General features: G+C 31.0%; 3 protein-coding genes across 3 annotated transcripts; 1 reads left to right on the forward strand and 2 right to left on the reverse strand.

Annotated features, from left to right (window-relative positions):
* Positions 1–13: 13 nt before the first annotated feature.
* On the reverse strand, positions 14–11,867 carry LOC122401932 (tubulin-specific chaperone D). Its single transcript, XM_043404375.1, has 9 exons — positions 11,206–11,867; positions 9,448–11,128; positions 9,045–9,248; positions 8,558–8,722; positions 8,252–8,376; positions 7,823–8,176; positions 7,449–7,751; positions 7,073–7,381; positions 14–137 (listed from the first exon to the last, which is right to left on the reverse strand). The coding sequence occupies exons 1-8, from the start codon at positions 11,545–11,547 to the stop codon at positions 7,100–7,102; spliced, it is 3,456 nt and encodes a 1,151-aa protein (XP_043260310.1). The 5' UTR covers positions 11,548–11,867; the 3' UTR covers positions 14–137; positions 7,073–7,099.
* LOC122402024 (alpha-(1,3)-fucosyltransferase 10) lies at positions 3,639–6,766 on the forward strand. The gene is made up of 7 exons (XM_043404528.1): positions 3,639–4,355; positions 4,754–4,793; positions 4,897–5,018; positions 5,192–5,411; positions 5,521–5,710; positions 5,793–5,970; positions 6,165–6,766. The coding sequence occupies exons 1-7, from the start codon at positions 4,257–4,259 to the stop codon at positions 6,642–6,644; spliced, it is 1,329 nt and encodes a 442-aa protein (XP_043260463.1). The 5' UTR covers positions 3,639–4,256; the 3' UTR covers positions 6,645–6,766.
* Positions 11,868–12,809: 942 nt separating the features above from the next.
* Positions 12,810–17,599, reverse strand: LOC122401954 (SCY1-like protein 2). The gene is made up of 4 exons (XM_043404423.1): positions 17,582–17,599; positions 15,485–17,469; positions 14,852–15,233; positions 12,810–14,545 (listed from the first exon to the last, which is right to left on the reverse strand). The coding sequence occupies exons 2-4, from the start codon at positions 17,172–17,174 to the stop codon at positions 14,116–14,118; spliced, it is 2,502 nt and encodes an 833-aa protein (XP_043260358.1). The 5' UTR covers positions 17,175–17,469; positions 17,582–17,599; the 3' UTR covers positions 12,810–14,115.
* Between the last annotated feature and the right edge of the window lie 4,126 nt (positions 17,600–21,725).

Genomic DNA, 21,725 nt, shown 5'->3' on the forward strand with positions numbered 1-21,725 from the left:
ATAGCACTGTGTTGCATCTTTTTCAATTCTCGTCATTTTTGCTCTTATTTGCTTTTTGTTTTTAAATATTCACTATACACATTTCGTGGGGATTTTTAAATGTCTGGCATATTTGTGCTGACAATTCTGAAAGTAGTCTGAGCCAAATAAAATTGTATTTGTTAGTTATTTTGTTCCACACCGATTTACATTGTACTAATGTAAAATAAGAAACATATTAAAAATAATTAACTCGAGCCACTTTCATAATCACTGGCATATTTATTACACGCGTGATATGCATATTTAGATATCCGTTAAATGTAAAATACTGAATGCAACAGAACTCCTAATAAATAGTAATTATTCGATAAAATCAATATTGTGATATTTTCGTATAAATTTGTAAGCATTGCTTTAAATAAATGTATAATACTATAAATCATTATCTAAGGTTTAAGCACAGGTATGCAGTACCTAAGTTTATTAATACGATTGCCACATCATCTACATATGGGGGACAGAACTGTCCACTAAGAAGCTAAAAAATTAATTTTTAATGTAAGATGTCAGAAAAAATAAATATGGATAAGATTTATGAATTAATAATAGTTTTTATACCGAATTTCAAGAAAGAAAGACGGAAGTTGCTATTTTTATAAGTGTTACAAATTCCACATTTCCTTTATGTTTTACCAGCGAAAAAATAAAAATATTTACCGTTTATATTTATTGTTTCCTGTTATACATTTATTAATAATACTGTTATGTATTTCTTTGAAAATTTAAGTCCGTAACTGAGAATACTTCTTAAATAAACTTATGAATAATTGTCTATTTTCTTTTATGAAATTTTTATCGGTCAGTTAACTGTAAAACAAAAAGTTTTATTATATTCTTTAATAAAACTCGTGTATATCTACATAGTTAGCAATTTAATCTTGTTGTCATAGACACAGTTTACAGTTAAACGGTGTACAGTTATTTTGTCCTACTTATGTTACAATAGAGTTTCTGGGATGATAATTAACTTTTTTTTCAGAGGAAATAGGAAAATTTTCTAATTTCAAATAGTAAACGGTACATCCTCTAACCCGAATCGAATTGTCATTTCAGTATATTTTAATCGTTAAATATTACATTACGGAACAAGATACATTTCTGTTCGATACTTTCTGTATAATATCGTACCCCCTATTTAACGTTGATATTTTTCAAATATGAAAAATATCTAGAAAACGCAATTTTCCAAAAAAAAACTGGCTTTTAAACGAAAGATTTAAAAAAAGATTTCAGTTCTTAACTAAATTTTAATAAATCTTATTTTGTAATAAGAATTTGTCCAAGCTTTACAAATTGTTATACGTTATTTCTTTATTTCTATATTTCTGAAAGAACAAACGTTGACCAGTCGATGATCAGTATATTTGTATTGAAAAATTAATTACACAGCTTTGATTGGTACGCGATATTGATATCACAATCTAATTAAAACATATTGAAAAAAAGATGTAACATGTACAATAACAAATCAAGGACGCGTAACTATTAAAAATTTATTCGTTTTAATGGGATGGTCAGAATTTTATCCAATTTCATTCAGGAAGTCTGGAACTTCCGAGCGTGTCTAACGAGAGGCTTGCACTGATTTGTCTTTTTTCTCGCAAATCGCGGACGCAGAACATTTAATTACAAATTTCTATCTTTGTGAAATTATTTAAGCCTTCGCGGCCCGGATTCTTGCTGATGATACTGTATCACTGTGTCATCTGACCCCCTAATAAAGCTAATTACAATGGTAACGAAACGTTTTCGTTTCTTTGCGCTCACAATTATGATTTCAAACTTACATTTCGTCACGTAATTTAATTCATGCGGAAGCATCATTCTACAATATTAGATGCTATATTTATGTTATTAATAATTTTATTTTTATGATTATACAAATAATAGGCATTTCTGTCGACTGTAGAAAAAAAAATGATTTATGTTAGCTGATACTTCCAAACGAAAGTTACAACAATATGTCTATGCACTATGTAAATTTTATGTAATACACAAATTTACTGTTATTTATAAAATAGTACTGCAAGCATGTTACCAAAATGACTTCAAATGTTTAATAAACAATGTGCAATATGTATAATTTACTACATTGGTAACAATTATTTTGGAACGACCGCTATATTATATGTATTTATTTGACTTTATCGGGAACAAAAAATTATTTCACCGTAACCTAAATGCATTTAGCACCGTCGTTAGGCAAATTGTAACTGATAGAGAGTAAAGAAGAACGAACCCGAGAAAAAGAGAAGGAATGAGAGAGTTCGTTGGCCGTCAAAGGAAAGTCAGAAGCATGACTGTACCGTGCCTGTGATCGTGATCTGGATCGTAACCGTGATCGTAACTCATAACCATGACTAACTTGCGTTTACATAACATCCTAGAAAATTGTGTTACGCACGTATAATATTGGGATTATATGTAATTAATATATATTCCGCTATATAGTATGTGTAAAGCGTAAAATCTACATATTATTTCAGCAAAAAGTTAAATTAATCTATTTCAAAATAATATCTATCCTTGTTACGTTAAATCTGATTTTTAGGAAAAATTGTAGACACATAGCAAAAAAATAGTGAACACTAACTGCAATAGTTATAAATGTAGAATAATGCAAAATAATATAGTCGTAGATCTATAATTTAACATTCGTTCTATGATATTCTTTAAATAAAATATAAACATAGTTAAATTAAAAAGAATTATATTGTTTGCTAATTTTTTAACTATGTAGTCTTAATAATATTGGTCAGAAAAGTTTATTCATAGATTGAAGTAAATAAGATGTAGCCACTATTGTGGATGGGTACACTGCGAGTTGAACGGTAATTGAGCAGGAAGGTACCTACGTTCAGCAATCTGGGCATTTAGTACCGTTTAACTAATGCTTTACTCGATAATATAATTGAAAGATATTTTATTATTATTATTATAAACGAAAGGTGTTTTTTAGTTAAGATAACAGTAGTTACGAGTATAATTTTGCAATAAATTTGCTAATTATCTTAAATGCTGCGTATAGAGACATTATTAACAGTTATTTCCCTCTTCGAAACAATCTTTTTCTTTGACTTATTTTCGTATCTTCAAAAAAAAAAATGGAGATGTTCTGAATGTTCACGTTACAGGGAACACCCTGTATATGCCGAGAATGGAACGCGAAAGGATTTCAAGCAGCTTGTGCAAAGGCCGCAAATAATATAAAGGAGATTCAAATTTCATCCAGATTGCAAAATCTATAAACAATAAAGGCTAGTACGTCATAAGAGGATCTCCATTGTAGTCATTGTATTGTAATTAATAACATAAAGTTTTATATGTCCTATTGTCGGGTCATTCACTTATCGTTGAAGACATTCAAGATATCATTGCTCTTTGTGTTCTGTTAATTAGTCTGTTATTATAAGCTTTCAAAAGTCCATCGATGTTCACTGATACGTTAAACATAAAATTGTGTATTATAAAAATCCAATAAAACCATAACAATTAATAAATATTTGCAATTCTACCATTCACAAAAAATGTTATAAAATGCAACGATTCGTATAAACTTAATTCCATTTATTCTTCTAACCAAATTCTCGCGCGAACATATTCATGCATGCGCATTCACGCAACGCTCAACAAATCCCTAGAAATACAATGTCTACTAGCGCTACCTACTAAACTTGAGGTAACTAGTGTAACTGCACGTTGCTTTACGCAGTACATAAATTTCCGGTTCCACTATGTAGTATAGTTTGTACGTGTGTAGATATATACCATATCATAAATAATTAATCGAAATAATTTATTTCGGATTGGTAATTTCATTGATGGATCATTCCATTATTTCTTTGCTTTAAATTTGTGAAAACGTTAACCATTAAAATGATGGAACAAAGTTCTATTTTGAGGAATTATTATAACTTTTTTTATACACGGCACTTACTTAGTCATCATAATCATTGATATTTACGGTGAATTCGTTTCTTAAACCGTTGTTTGCAACTGTTTTGTCGGTAACTTTAATCTGACTATAATGTAGGTAGTTAACATCGAAGAATTTTTTTATTATTGCTTCAGTGAAGTACTTAGGATGAGGTTCTACATTATTATCAATAATTTTTATATAAAACTCATAAAAAACTAATCAAGAAATTTGCTTAATAAGAATTTTCCACCATAAAGACAAACTTTTATTGCTTTTTCGTATAATAATTTATTAAATGATAATTAAAAGCTATAGAATGTTATACTTCCATCAGAAAGTGTATCTTGCATTTGTGACAATTATTGTTTTCACAGCAAGTGTAATAATTTACCAGGTATATGTTATAACATAAAATATATCACAGTTGTATAATAATATACATAAATAGTTGTACTGTAGTAAAAAATATTACTTAAGAATAATTTGTAAATAATGGCTAATAAATTAGCTAATTGAATGGATTAAATGTAGAATATAAAATGGAATATTTAATTTCATTCTGCTAAAACATATAGAAATTACTAAACAAGTATTATTATTACCATTAGTCTGGGTAATTTTATTTTGTTTAAAAAATGAAATTATTACTGAATAATCTTTAAATTTTGTAAAAATATCTATTATAATGAACATTTAATATATAAATATTGTTCATATGATTACAATACTCAAAATTAAATTTAAAAAACTTGAACTATTACTGATAGTTTTTAAGACTAAAGTAATTTACAGATAAGTTTAATTGAATTCAATAATGGACAACATTATTCGGGTATGTAATATATATTGAACTTTCAAATTTGTAAATGTTTGTATCATGTAAATGCATAAAACTAAAAAGAATACTAACAATTGTTTGTTGATATTCTTTTTAGGTGAAATACCTATAATTTTATGGTGGACGCCATTTGGAAGTGATGGATTACATAGAAATTGTGAAAATTATTCATGTTATTTTACAAGCAATCGAACTTTCCAATATCATCATAAGATAAGCGTAATATTATAAATCTCTTCATATTATTTAAATTTAAAAACTCGCGAAAAACATTAAATAAGTAAATTATTTTAGTAAATTTTATTATCCAGAAATTGTTTATGTGTCTTTCTGAAATAAAACAGTTGAATTATTACGAAAAATATAATTGTATTTTTTTTCCTTTTTTTTAGAGTTTTCTTTTCTATGGTACTAATTTTCAAATTAATGATTTACCAAAGTGGAAATTGGACAGAGTTCCATGGGGCTTGATTCATGAAGAATCACCTAGAAATAATCCTATTCTTGTTCAACAAGAAACTCTCAATCTTTTTTCATACTCCTCAACATTTAGCAGATTTAGTGATGTACCTCTTACTTTGATCGATTTACCTGGAGTTACAGAGTTATTAGGTAGTACAATTAACTACCTACGAAAACAATAATGCTTCTGCAATGTTTCATTTTCTTTCAAATCATAATTTCATTGCTTGGAAACTGATATTTTCTATCAATCTTTCAGGCAGAAAGTATTTTGTACCAACTAGTGAAAAAACTAAACTAATGCATACACGAAATCTTGCACCTCTGCTTTATATACAATCTGACTGTGATACTGCAAGTAACAGAGATATCTATGTAGCAGAATTAATGAAGTACATAAGAGTAGATTCATATGGTACATGTTTAAATAATGCTCAGTTTGACAAAAGGTAAACTGTACAGATTTAAAAAGAAAAACAGTCCAATTGCATTCAATATATTAACTTTGTAAATAATATAATTATGATGTAGACTAAAGGAAAATTATCTCGAAATATTAAACAGCGACGATTTTCTCTCTTTCATTGCCAATTATAAGTTTACTATCGCGTTTGAGAACGCAGTCTGTCAGGATTATATTACAGAAAAATTATGGAGACCCCTTATTGTTGGATCTGTACCTGTGTATTATGGATCACCATCGTTCAAAGTATTACAAATTTAATCACAAATATTATTTTAATAAATACCTAATTTATTATTATATTTTCATAGCCTCGGTTCTGTTTATAATAAATTCGATCATAAGTAATTTCCGACTTCTAAATCAAAATATATTTCTACATTTTTTTGTATTTATAAAATACGTTTTAGTAGAATTTAAGTAATTTGAATTTTTTTCAGGATTGGCTACCAAATAATATTTCTGCCATTTCAGTACTTGATTTTAAAGACCCGCAAAATCTAGCTACTTTTTTACACGATCTTTCGAAAAACGATACTGAGTATGATAAATATTTATCACACAAGTTGTTTGACAATTACGAAATAGAAAACCAAAGATTAAGGAAAGCATTAGAAAATCGAAAATGGTTTCAAAATGAATTTGGAAACTATCTAGAGGAATTTGAATGTTTCGTTTGTAAAGATATACAGAAAGCTAACAGCCGAAAAAAAACAATCGATACGTCACATTACGACTGTCCACTACCCAGAAACCCTATAACAACCAAGATCGATTATCATAATTGGTGGACAAAACAATGGACTCTACACAAATCTGATGCAAATATATTGAGTTATTACTCGAAAAATAATCTTACAATGAATGTAAAAAATGTTGATATAGATAAAACGAAACTATACAATCAAAACTTGGATTAAACTGCTAAAACGTTTTCAAGCAATTAGTAAAAAATAAAACTATTCTGGTCCCACGTGTGAATTAAAGGATAGCAAATTTCTTAATATATTACATATTTTTATAATATTAATCAGTCTTTTGGATAGCATTCGAAAGGTTCTAAAACTTTTAGTTTTACTTAAATTTATATTTCGTAATTAAACGTTCATTAAACATTTATTGTGTTATAAAAAAAAAACTATACAAAAAAACGAGTACAACAAAATAATTTATTTTATACGTATTATATACCTTCTACTGCATTTGTACAAAATTGTATATTTTACTTCGACAGTTTTACCGCTTTATTTTTATACGTTATAGGACAAAAGTGTTGTATATAATTACTTAATAAAATTGGAATAATAGTTATAGCCATGTAAGCGTCTTATTTTAGAATTTCACTTACTCAATTTATCAGAAAAGAAGATGAAATTCAGTTCACGGTCGTGTTTTGTAAAATCGGAGTAGATACCCCCATCAAGTCACAAAGGCGATTTCTTATTGGTCGAAGTTCAGATACCGATCGTTCCCAATCAGTGACATTTAATTCCGTTAAAATTTTAACTAAGTCTTGTTCGGGAAGATCGATCTCTTCCCCGTAAAGAGTTAAAGCTTCGTACGTTTTCGTTGCTGCTACTTTACGTATACACTTATACTTATGGCAAAGAAAAATACTCAATTGACAAAACGCTCGCTTTGCGACTGGACCCCGTACCTAAAAATAATCGTTATCGTAAAATCGTTATCACCATTTTATCCTAAACGTAACAATATAAAAATACCTGCAAGAGCTGACAGAAGACGTTTATACTGATGATTAACAACTTCGTGTTACTTGTATTTTTTATTTCGTGTTTAAGTAACATTAAAATTTTTTCCGAAACCCCGTTCTTCGAATCATCGAGAACAATTTGAATACATCCGGAGCTAAGCAAGCGATCCAAAAATGCTAACATCGATGTAATCATTCTTTCGTTTTTGTGACTTTCCTCGAAAATATTCAAAATTTTGTAACACAAATTTGTAAGACCTTGTTCGTCTATTTCTTGTAAATAAGAAAATAAAGAGACGCTAGAGTGTTTAACCTACAACAAAGATCGAACGAAAAATTCAAACGAGAAATTTAATTATCCTTACACCTGTTAGTAATATTTACCAGAGATTCGCTTAAACCACCGACGCTGAATACAATTCCCCGCAGAAGGTTCATTGTATAAGGAGGATAAGATAACATTTTAATAAACCGTGGGAAAGTAATGGATTCCATTCGCCATTCTATGTTTTCTTTACACTCGTCATAAGGGAAGATACTTTTTAATTCAGCAAGATATGGAATGTTTGGTAGCGGGGGATCATTGTGAATGAGAGTGCTGAAGACGGTTCCTGCTTGCGCTCGGATCCCGTCGATTCTTTCTACAGCTTGTTGTGCAATTCCTCCTATTATATTTGTCATTAACTCTTCGTTCAATACGGACGTCAATTTCGCTTGAAACACTAAATTTGTTAACATCTAAAATTATTTTAAGGATCACGTTTAAATGGTGTACTACTGAACACGATTGTATCATAAAGAAATCATGTTTACATGTAAACCAGTCATTGCTGCTTCTCGCACCCATGCTCCTATATCTCCACGACTATCTACTGTATATTCTTTCAACGACAGTAAATAACAATTATACAAATCGTGCACAAATACTTGCCATTTATCTAAAAATTAAAAAGAAAGTTTTTTTTTCATTACTTTTATGCCATATATCCACTATTAAAGCGTATTGTACTCCACATAATTACTAACTTTAAACGATTATGTATAAATATTACTGTCAAGTTAGAAGGATTACAATGTTGTGTTAGAATATAAGTTTGAATGTTTTAAATAAAAACACACCTGCTTCTTTCACTCCCAAAGTTTCACATACCATTATTAATGCATGGATAGCTTCTTTCCTACTCTCTGCCCATTTCAGAGTATTTTCTGATATTTCAGTACATTTAATGAGAGCCTTTATCACATCTGTTTCTCTTTCACAAATTATAAATAAAGGAAAGTATCCTACAGAAATAATTGATAATTAGTATATAATTACAATTATTAAATTTGAACAAGAATCTAATATTCTAAAAGTTTCGCGGCTCGAAGCAGCAGCAAGGAATGATCCACAACTTGGAAATTTAAAATATTTTTTATTGAATAACTATCGTCATTTTAAAGCACCGAAAAAATTATATTAATATTTGTAAATGTGATCTAACAAAATAAAAATATCTGCAGAAGTTAACAAACGACCCAATGCAATTAATGCAACAAAATGCTATGTAACTTTCAAAAGCTAAAATAGGGGGGTTTACAACACATAAAAACATTTTTATTTTACCTATGGCTTGTGCAAAACCTATTCGAACGAGTTGATTACTCGATTGCAAATTATCGAGATAACGATTAATAACAATCCTATGATAATCGCTATCTATGTTGGCATAGTATTTTAAAAAAAATTCTGTGTGTGCCTCTGCTGCTTTTGTTCTTACTACAGACACTTCGTGTGCCAAACATTCTTCTAAGAGATTTTGCCAGTCATCTGGAAAAGTTACATTTACTTGCTTTTGTTTTAACTTTACTTACACGGCGAAAATTATTGTAATTTTACAGGGACGTTTTGCTCTATCCAGCATACTTCCCTCTGATTTTTATGTATCTCATTCGTTACAAAATTCTTTCCAAGAAAAATAAGTAAAATGGTTAAAGGTCATACCACAAACTAACGAATATTAACTTACATATAATTTCTATGGAGACTGGAAAATGAACAATGGAGCATTTTTTTATTAATACTGCGCAAGCTTGCTTCATTAATTCTCCTCCTAGACCTTTGAACTGCCCCCTTTTCCGAAAAGTATTCACTATATTTCTTATACTTTCCATGGCTGTTGGTTGGAGTATATTTTCAATTTTTTCGTTATAACTGTTGTGTAATGCTTCTAGAATTTCTGCGATTGCTACTACCGCGCCGTGTCTAATGTTCAAATCCATAGAATTCAACATATCTAATAACTGTGGTAAAACTGTATCCTTAATATAATTTGGAGCAGCCGATGTTAGATTAAAGAGCGTTTTGGCCGATAGTTCTCTGATCGCTGTATCCCAATGCGTAACTTTTCGTGCAACCACATGGTCGATAAGAGGTTTCCTGTACTCGTCATACTGAGCAATTTGTGCGCTGATTTTTAAGTACGAATGATTTCTAACGCCAACTTCAAAATAATCGGCAATAGTTAATATCTCTATTCCGTGTGGAAAGTTTCCTTGCCTACCGACGTTCTCTTGGAACGCCGCCGAAGCAGCTCTTCTACAATTAATCTCTCTATCGAAGCAAGCAACAACCAACAACATAGCTGCAATTTCTTTTACATACGGTTGAAAGATATCGGGATCGTACGCTCTTGGAAATGACCAACAAATATAACACGCAGCATCTCTGATTAAATAACCAATCGACCCGTACGCTCTTGGTTCATCGAATACTAAAGCCTGAAGAACTACTGGTATTACGTCGGGTAAACGATGAGGCAACAAGAGCCCGCGTCTACCTAATTCTGCTAACGCCAAACAACCACCGTGCCAAGCAGAATCTGATTCCCGACCAGAAAAAAGATTCAGCACAAATCCTACTACATCATCTGCTAGTTCCATTGGTAGCCTTGCTGTTATTCTTCCCAACCCTTTCGCGGCAGACCACCGTATCGTAATTGCTTTATCCCTAAGACCTTGTATAAGTTGCTCGATAATATCCTCTATCGCTAATGGAATATCCTGATCATCGTTATTAGTCGAAACCTCTTTAGACTTTTCCAAATTTTTTACAGCATTAATCTGCTTATCGTTAAGCAATAAACATATAGATCTATTCATTCTTTGATATCTCCACGATGCCAGTTTCGTTCCTAATAACACTAATCCGATTCTTTGTACAATTTTTATCCCAAATTTCCTGATAAGATCAGCAGGATTATTATTTAAATGGAACTGTAAAACTTTATCCAAAATCACTTGAGTGTGTGGTTTAACATCTTCCCTCGCAGTATGTTTTAATATTGCAGCTATAACCGCTAGAGGACCGTGCCTCAAAGGATCGTTCTCCACACATTGCAAACACCACATTATCATTTCTTTCAAATATAATTTTTTAACATCCGATCTTGTTAAGAAATTGGCAATTAAAAATACCGCAGCTACAGCGCAAGCATCTTTTGATAAACAAAATAATTTGCATATTTTTAAAATTCTGACTACTATTGACTGTTCTGAATTAACATCTGTAATTTCTAAACGCGACAGTGGAAATGGTATTTTCGATATTATAGAAAGCCAAATTAAAAGTACGTATCTAGTCTCCCATGTCTCCACGTCATTCGGATCTTGTTTTTCCAACATTCGCAAAACAGGAAGGAGATCTGCTACCTACATCAAATTATAAATATGTACTTGAAAATTGAAACGTTCGATAGAGTATGAAAATATTTAATGCACTCATATACCTCGTGTGGTAAATACGTAACGATGTTCTTGTACGTTTTGACAGACATAACGATGAAAATGTATTTGAAAGCATTATGTTGCATACTTTCTGTAGAATTTTCATCTTTAATGATACAAATCAATGGCTGCAGAATATCATCCAAATAAGGATCCAACAATTGTCTTTGATCTTGATATTGTGACAGAATGAAATTAAATCGATCCCGATTTTTTTCAATAAGGCTCGACGAAAGATCAACTTTTTTCAGTTCCGCAATCAGAGAAGTCACTTCATCAATTTCCTTAAAAGCACTGAATCCACAACCAATTACTTCTGGATCCGGACAATCATTCAACACCATTTTCTTCCTCTTAACCTTTCACCGTTATTCACAAAAACTGATGTCTTTAATTAAAATACATTTATAAGTAACTAAGTTTACCTACAAAAACACGAAAACATTAAGAACAAATTTTTTGATAGTTCGCGATAAAACGATGACAAATAATAGCGCGTGCGTATCGACGCAACAAATTTTTCGATTATAGTCCGTACATTTCATTAAAGACTTGTTTTCACGTAGCACTAGAATTTGTGAAAATAACGAAACTGGGGAAATTATAACGCCTTTATCCCACTAATCTCTTGTTATGATTCTCGTCTTTATTATAGTAAATATTACGACTAGGTATCTACATATCCCCGACCTTGACTCTGTATAAACATAGCCAGATTAAAAGGCGCAACCAGATTCATACTTGATTCTAGAGGAAAAACGAAATCGGAGAACATTTCACGTAGTTGCAATATTGTTTTATTACAAAATCAATAATATTCAAACCCATGTAATTATGCGCTCAATGCAAAAGAAATTTACTGCCGTAGAAGTAAAGCTTGAGAACTGTTATAATATAGGTTTAGGTTTTTCAAACACTTATGAAGAATTTTTATTCCGAACAACTGTTATAAAGAACTTAAATTTTGATCAATATCGATTTGAATTAAAGTTTTTGCATCAGCTCTTATATAGGTTCGGAATTTACATATTCTAGTACAAACAAAATTCATTTTCTTAAAAATGGCTCACTGTATATCTTTGAAACGCTCGTAATAAAGAAAAATGTCGTAGGGCAAATTTAAATAGTTTAGAATGAACCATATTTCTTTTACATTCGTCGTCGTAAGGAGGTGCACTAAACATCTTAGTAATTTTATTAAATATTATCTCCCAAACATCTCAAAAAATTAGGGAGACAATACTACGATTTCCGTTAGCAGATTGCAAAATAGCAAAGGACTCGTTGATTTATATTAACATTAGGTAGTGATCCTGAAAAAAAGGTCTCATATTTTCGGTAATACCCTGTATAATTACATAATTTTACACTACTACTTTTTTAGATTTACATTCTATAATGTTGATATATTATACATTATAATTTGATCAATAATATATCGAAGGTATTAAATAATTATTTAAGTTTTTAACATAAATTATTTTTGGAAATTATTTTGAATAGTATAATTGTGAATTCATGTTTTGCAACTATCTAGCTACATCATATAAAACGTATTTAATGAATACAAAGTACATATTACAATTAAGTACAACAATGACCACATATAATTTTTTGATTTTTCATACACATTTACTAATAAACATTACCAATACTAATAAACACAAATGTTTACCTCCCTTATTTATGTATATCTTGGTTTAAATGTATTTTTCAATTTTTCCAATTAACGCACACATACATGCACGCACTTTCACACACGCACACACACACACCCTACACTGTGCTTCAGAATTTGTAGTAAATGCAAGATTTTGTATTCAATTTCAGTAATTTTTCTTATTTTAAATATTTTCGAAGATATACATATTATTAAAAATAACATGTGTGATCAATTCATTAGTAGATATGTGCATACATCAATTGGTAGGTTTTTGCATTCATTGAATATTATTACCTTGTTTCTAAAATCATGTGCCATTTCTGATTTCAACAATTATTACATAATATGAAACAGAGAAAAGATAATGTACAAAATTTGATATTTTTTAATACTTTTTTTTTATATATTTACAAGATATTTACAACATTGCACTTCAAACATTGAATCGATTTCAATACACAAGTTTTATATAAAAATGAAATAATAAAAATGTTTATACAAATACGTGCTCTATTTAATTATTTTATATCATTAAACTAACATCGAACGATGTTCCACGAGTTCGGTCTTGAACTGTATATCGAGATAAATAAACAATTTGTGAATTTTTTTTTTACACAATTTTAGAAATAAGATAATCACATGAATAATTTAAGGTTGTTACATTTCATAATTTTCCATAGTATTTCAAATTTCATTAAATATGTAACAAATACATACAGTGAAACTTCCGTATCCGCCGGTGTTAGGTTCGAAGTAACTGTATATACATATATGTATATTATATACCTATAATGAGGTTCTACTTATAAAATACAATAAGACAACTAATAATGATAATAATCAATAATAACATATAACAATTACACGAATAATACATGTGATGTTCATGTATGTATAATAGTATTTGAATGTGAATCTCTTCGAAAAGTCTACAAAGACTGAAGAATGTCTCTAAGAATGGTCTCTTTAATTATTTATGTAGTTTTAATACTTCGTTTCATAAAAACATCGTATTCGATACTTTTATTCTTTAAAAATTGTGTAATTTGGAATATTTCGTAAAATTTTTTTAATACCCACACTGCTTTTTTTTTTTTTTAAACAAATTGCGGTTACGGAAACCACGAATATGAAGGTTTTACTGTAATTAGAAAAGGCTAAAAGGAGAAATTTTATTCTACTATAAGAAATATTAGTTATTAATACACAATAAAGAATATCAAATGAGCTTGTGCTCTTAAAATCATTAACTAAGCAAATCGAGTATATCTTGTGAAGGTAAGTTTTCAACCTTCTGATTCGCATTAGAATTTAAATTGGAATTAAACTCCAATTGATTAGTTGAAAAGTTTCCTTGATTCATAGGATAATTGATATTATTTTGAGGTATAGTCGTATTTAACGTTGATTGATTAGGAATCCAAGTACTAGTGTTCCAAGTTGGATTTGCATTCATTCCTTGTGGATTGCAATATTGTTGAGGATTTGAATTCGAAGGTATCCAGGAATGATTGGATTTCGAACTTGATATTGAAAGATTTAATTGATCTAAATTTGATTGTAATAAAGTATCAGTTAAATCTTTTATTTGAGGTTTTGCACGTTGTTGAATAGCTGTTGGCATTAATGGTTGTTGAGTTTGCAGTCTTTGATATACCTCTTGTTGTTGAATTAATCTGTAAATTATACAATTTAAAGACCCTTGACAAATTCAGTTCGAAGATTATGTTTAAATTGTACTTTATAGCAGAGATTGAATCGATATTACAAGTATCGATAAAATACCGGTAAATATTCTATGGGAAAGAAGAAAGAACCATGAATTAAATTTAAACCTGAATCTCAGTGTTAAATTGAGCGGTAAGATCGAATCATAAAATGAAAGAATAATACGATACCTCTAAGTACACAAGTATTCAGACTCTGCTTTACAATGCTTAAAATATATCACTAAACATTAAACAGCAACAATTTTTACTAACCGAAACTTATCTTCCATTGTCAATCCATTTTCAATCTGTACAGGCTTTACATTTGTGTTTGTATTTGGCGCAGGAATTGTGGGAATTACATTGGCATTATCGGTAGTTAAGTTCATCTTTTTATAAATATTAGAAGTTTGCGAAAGTTCTTCGTCGAGCTGTTGAGTTTCACGACGCATTGCATCTAATTGCTTCAAAGCTTCTTTGTGCTCTGTTGTTACACTAGTTATCATTTCGATCACAAGATTTGAAAGAATTTCGTATTGCGATAGACTAAAATTTTGTTCGACGCACAACGGTAATAGAAATGGTAAAATCTTTGTTGCTAATATTTCTTTACTTGCTCCTAATTTACTGTGACTTAGTAATATTCGATAAATACCTAAGAAAAAAATAGATAACATCGCTACTGTAAATTCATTATTTTTATTTCTAATTCTTTGATGTTATACAGGACGCGGCCGAATAACGCGTGCAAGTAAACAACATTTATGCAATGTTTATAAATTACTAGATTCCGCAAAAAATGTAAATAAGACTCTCTTTTTATTTTTTCATAAGGAATCATCTCCCGCCCGTTTGTGCATATTATTCGGCCGCACTCTGTATGAATAGTTTACTATATTATAATACCTATAATGGCTATAAGAATTGCAGGTTCACCGGAGTGCGGAATTTCTTGTAGAAAAGGTAATACTTGATCAAGGACCAACCATCGATCAAAATTAGGTAACAATCTTGCCAGACACAATAAACAATTGACCCTGACTCCAAGACTTTTACTGTTACTTCCTTTTCCATGTAAACAAATCTTTTTCATTCTAGGCAAAATTGCATTTTTAATCACCGGCCCATCGATCATTGTTATGATATTAGGCAATGCAGACAAACACAACTCTTGTAACTGTTCCCATTCGGATTCTAAAGCGCGTAATAACATTGGAACTATGTCTGTCTTTATTACCTCTGTGGTACATAATTTTAATAGTAAATCGACGTGTTGCATTAATACGAGATTAATTTGCGGTGGATCGTCTAACGTCAAAACGGTTTTAATATTTGGTAATATGTATTGTCTGAATTCTTCTACAGAACTGGTCTCCATTGCATATAGTATACTCGGTAAAATGAAAGGGATCATTGGCGGATTAATCAATTCCTTGTATAAACATGGAAGGACCCTATGCAGTGTAACTCTGTGTGGTAGTTGCTTTAAAAGCTGCGGTAGCCCTTTGTAAAATTGCGATTTTTGTAAATTGTCCCATTGAAAAATCTTATCTAAATAATTTAAAGTTTTCACTCCAATATCCGTGAAATATTCGATCTTAACAAATTGATGAGCATCCGGCCTTAATTTAGGATCATGATTCAACATTAATTTCACAGTATTTTTAAGAGTTTCTGGAATTGGAAGAAGTTTAGAAACTACTATCGAACCGGTGAAGTTCTCTAGAAAATTTTTGCATTTCCAAAAGTCGTTGTTAGACTCGTGAAGAGGTTCATTTGTTGGAGAATATAAAACATATACCAGCATTCCAAAAGAGAAAATATCACTGGCTGTGCTAATACTATTTTGTAGAATACATTCTGGCGCTTGGTAATTCAAGTTTGGATGTACAGCAGATGAATTCGACATATCGTATTCTACGTACGACCATACAGGTTGGTTGCCTTCCATACTTTGGTTCAAAGCACAAAAATCAAATCCAAAAATTTTCCATGCTCCGTGACTATTAACAACGATAGATTCCGGACATAAATTTCTATGGATTAATTTAACATCTCCATGCAGAAATGCAAAGCCTTCTCCAAGTTGCCATAGCCCATATTTAATTTCAACCTCGTGCAGTTTGTATTCTTTTAAATCTGATGGCAAAGGTTGTGGTAAATTATCATGGTTTCCTAAAATATTAGCTAGACTAGCTAACACAGGTTCGGTCGCAAATGCCAAACTATCTCTTGATTCCTCTAAAGAATGTTGTACTGTTAAAATTTGCGGATGACGTAATTTGGTTAATTGTGCAACACCTCTTTTCAGAGTTTCTAAAATGACTTCTTTTTCATTCTTTGAACATTTGTCAAGGACACGTTTCTCAAACACAAATATTGCTGCCTCTTGTTTCGTAGATTTCTTGTAACCGCTGTAAATTTTCCAAAGCAACGATGGTCCTGCACTTGCTATGTGTGCAGTTACTTCAAATTCTCTGGTAACTGGATTACCCGGAAGAACGTTTGACAATTGAGATAAACCGTAAGCAGTGTTTTGAACGGTGTTGGAAATAGTATTGCTAACAGTATTTCGTAATTTTGTTAACACATCCATTATGGTTTATGATTTATTTTCGCTGTTCATTCAGTTATCGATATTATTAATACAGTTAACAAGTTCACTGATAATATGGTTATCTTTAATAATTACACATTTAATATATCATATTTTTATAAATTTTGCCACAACAATTCAATTTAATTACAGAAACTTTTATTGTGGTTAACGATTTATTAATTTTCGATTTTTTCTCGACATTTAGACAAATATTATATATCGACATGCACTATACGTTATCGTGCAAAAAGACAATTTTACGCACATTTAATGATACCATGTGGTAATTTCACTGTACAATGAATAATAATCATTAATAGCAATATTTTTAAATCGAACGAAATATGAAAACTTCCACACATAACATTCAGCCACAAACGCAATAGAATATAAGAAGGACTTACGTCAAAGAAGTTGGTGTGCTGCGATGTTATTGATACGGTGAATAACTATACACGTATTAATATTAAAAAACAGTTTAATCACTAGCTAATAATAACTAATAACGATAATAACACTATCCACTGCATTAAAATCTTTTCTCACATTTGCAATATCCATTGGATGGTCACTATAGTGTCTTGTTCCAAACACGAATCCGGAAGTAGGATCGCTCTTATCATTTTCAGCTTTGAAAAACGTTTTTTTTTAATACACGATTGTTTGCAAAAGTGAAGTTTTACTAAAGCACTGAAAATTCTAAAAAATTTTATTTAATTTGAATAAATGAAAGAAACTTTTCTAAATATATTATGTTTATTAAAATTTGTGATTTTGATTGGCTGTAAATGGGCGTCAAAGTTCAAAAACTTAATAAGTTTTTTATCTAGTAACAATTTATTGCACAGTAAATGTGAGAACGAAAAAAGGACGAAAGAAACTCGTACAAATACGAATAACAAATAACTCAAAGTTATTTTGTTTGGTTTTATGAATGTCATCGTGATATTTTATTGTAATACAGGGTGTCCATCTTAGCGGTCACAAAAAATGTTTAAAATAAAAGTTAATGAACACTGTGAGGAGAACAAAGTGCACTAATAAAAATTTCAAAAAATTCAAACGAGTATGAATCTTGGGTGGAAACAATTGTTACATAGAAAATTGTATAACGTCTTCGAATAAGAACAAAATTTTTGTAATATTAAATCGGTAGGAAGAATTGTATAATCCCTTGAGATAAGTAAAAAATCATCACCGGTGACCTTGGCCTCTGTAGTGGTCGGGTAATACATAACACAAGATACTTAAGACAGACATGGTAATACCAGACACGCGATCCAGTGTGTATAAGCCACCTGCAAGGAAATCTTTGCGACAAATCTTTCGACCGTTCTCATATTAGAGTAACACACAGGGTGAGTCATCCGAAAGGATACAAAAAATATTTTTTGCTTTGGTCAAAAACTATCTGTCACCTAGCTGGTATCGGATGATGTTGAAACCACAGACGAGATATACGAGTAGATTTTTCACCTTATGGACTTTCGCGGCCGAATCTGACTGCTATACCGACCTGAAAATTCGGAGCTGATTTTAGCGGCCTCTTCTCATGGTTGAGAAACTCACTGAATTAGTGCGATATGCAACAGCTAGTTGCGTGTAAATGCATACGAGTTGAAAAGTACGAATTATTCGCGATTCCTTGACTAGTTAAAGTTGTAAATAATTTGCTAAAATCAGTCTATCCGCGGCTTCTACCTGTGGCAGCGCTCGGATTCGTAATGCAAGCTTCGTGAGACATCGGAGCTTCCCCCACCCCGCCGCCTAACTCCCGAGCGTTGCCGAGCACGGCGAGCGGCCATCATTCGTACTTTGACGTCGAGACGTATCGGTGTTCCGCGACCGAGGTGCGTATTTCTAACCTGTTGATCTTTCCACTCTTACTACTCGCGTTTTAATTACTATCTCTTGCAATACGGTTTCGATTCAATCATTGCTTAACTATAACAATCGTTTGTGTACTTTAATGCATCGTTATTTCGTTTCTATTACAGTCTCTTATTGGAATTCGAAATCAAGGAATAATAAGACTTGTTGAAACCTGTCGAGACGTGTCTGCGTTTCGCGACCAACGAAGTACGTATTTCTAACCTTTTGCTATCTCCTCATTATAATCAATCATTGTTTAATTATGATTTAATTTGTATTTTATTTCTGTTGCAGTCTCTGATTGAAATTCGACGCCATGGAATGTTTTATTGGCGCGTAAAGGACCCCATAACAGATGGCAGACAAGTCGACAAATTGTGGAGGGAATATTGGTAACATTTAAACAATTACAACGAAAATTAACATCCATATTAATATTTATATATTCTTATCTCTTTATTACGTTCGTTGCAAGCATGATCATAATTTTCTAATCGGCCATTGTTAAGATAAAATATGAAAATCGTTAACAAACTTTTTATCCACTTCGATATTATATCGAAGTATATACAAAATGGCGTCGGTAGATACTAACGATAAATTGAAATAGTTTATATTTAACTGTATTCTGATCGCGATTGAATATATCCGAGTGTTATTTATTTAATTGATCGTTTATATTTCTTTATGAATTGTTGTAATTGCAATTTGCATATATATTTCGATGCAAGTTTAAGAAAACGTAGAAACCACGTAGTTGGAATATGCTATTAAAGCATAAATAATTAACGAACTTTAATTTTTGCAAATTTCGGAATATTTATAAAAATTATCGGATATTCTCACATTCGATGAAGTAAACATAATCATGCTTACAACTCTAACTATGAATTTTAGTGATATAATATTTATAAATTGAATAATTACTTGTACGTAATTATTTTCGTAGATAATATTTTATCGTTGAAATTCTCATTGATCGAGAATATTTCGCCTTCGTGGCATTGAATTTTTACGTGGCAAATTATGTATTATGCAGTAGTATTAAGTAAAGCAGTATTTCTGTTGACGAACTCTTATAAGAAGATGAAAAAAGAAAACCAGTAGGCTAAGCACAGATGTGCTTGTTGTGTTTCTTGTCTCCTGTCCCTTTCTTTTCAGCTCTTTTCTTTCCAGGAAATTTGTTGGCCGCGCGCAATGCGGCCGGTAGATTCAGTGATCGTGCGTAATAACAAGTTTGTTTCTCGGGGCAATGTGACCCCGAGTACGTTATCGTTCACGGTGTTAGGCAAACGCGAGAATAGAAGCAGTGTTTCTTACGCGGTATTAAATTATTTACAGAGCGTCGTGGCTCTTTCTGTTTTCTGAATCGCGATAATAGAATCATTTGTTCGCCGATTTCAATCTTCGGCCGCGGTAATCTAATTTAATACTTTCCGATCAAATTAATTATTTTTTCAATTTGAAATTTAAACTCCTCGTTACCGGAATTAGAGTCAGTGCGTCACCGAAGAGGACTATTTGCCGATGCTCCACGAGCAAACAATGTAAGTATAAATTTATACTTTGAAATTTTTAATTAAAAATCTCTACAGTTTTGACAATAGATTCTAAATGTTTTCTTACAGTTTTCTTACAGTTTCTGAACATGATCCTGGGAACCAGCAGCAGCACCCGGGGGGTATCGGGCGGTGGACCACGAGCGAACAACGTAAGTATAAATTTATACTTTGAAATTTGTTAATTAAAAATCTCTATAATTTTAACAACAGATTATAATTGCTTTCTTATTCTTTATAGCAGGACCATGCAGGGGCCTCTGATGACTTCCACTGGGCAGCAGCAGCATCATTATGCAGTCATCCCAGAGGCACAAGTTCATCACTCGTGAGTCGCATGCTATTTGTGTTCCTCTGGTCCCCAACCATGTTGTAGGATGAAAGATCCGAATCAACACGGGTGACCAGTTGTATACTTAGTATTTTTGACGAGTTAAGTGACCGCGGGTATGAGAAATACCCGTGAGTAGCAACATCAATTGTTATATTTTTTTAGTGCAGGCTAGGGTCTTCTTGCACTCGCGTTTTTTAATGTTACCAATAAATGTTACACAACTTCATATGAATTATATAATTGAGTAGAATACGAATTAATATAATGCAAAAGCATTATATCGATCATATGATCCAGTAGAATATCTTACAACATTAACATAATTATTAAATATTCGTTTTATCGATTAATACATCATATGATGTATTTCACGTGCAAGAAGGCGTTTCGCGACTGGTCGTTTCTCAACTCAAAGGAACATGCATGTTAGTTTCATCTTTTAAAAAATTTACTTTGACGACAGAATCGACCAGGGATAATTGAATATTTTGAATAATAATTTAACAAACTTATTTCAATTTGCAAAGTAAATTATTTTATTATGATATCTTTATTAAAGTCTTCCATTTTGAACAATTACATTTCAGTTACAAATTTGTCTTGAATAATAATATTTTTCAATATTAACGTACTCTGTTGTTGATATATTACATATAACAAGTCGAGTCATTTTAATTGAGAATAGATACCGTTTAGTTAATTACTAATAATCAGTTTTTCTAGTCAGGATTTTCAGGATACTTTTCCGTGTTCGTTGCCTAAGTTCATGCACATGCCCAAGTG

This window comes from Colletes gigas, unplaced genomic scaffold (assembly GCF_013123115.1).
Source record: "Colletes gigas isolate AHSC1104 unplaced genomic scaffold, ASM1312311v1 Colletes_gigas_Sc00002, whole genome shotgun sequence".
NCBI lineage: Eukaryota > Metazoa > Arthropoda > Insecta > Hymenoptera > Colletidae > Colletes > Colletes gigas.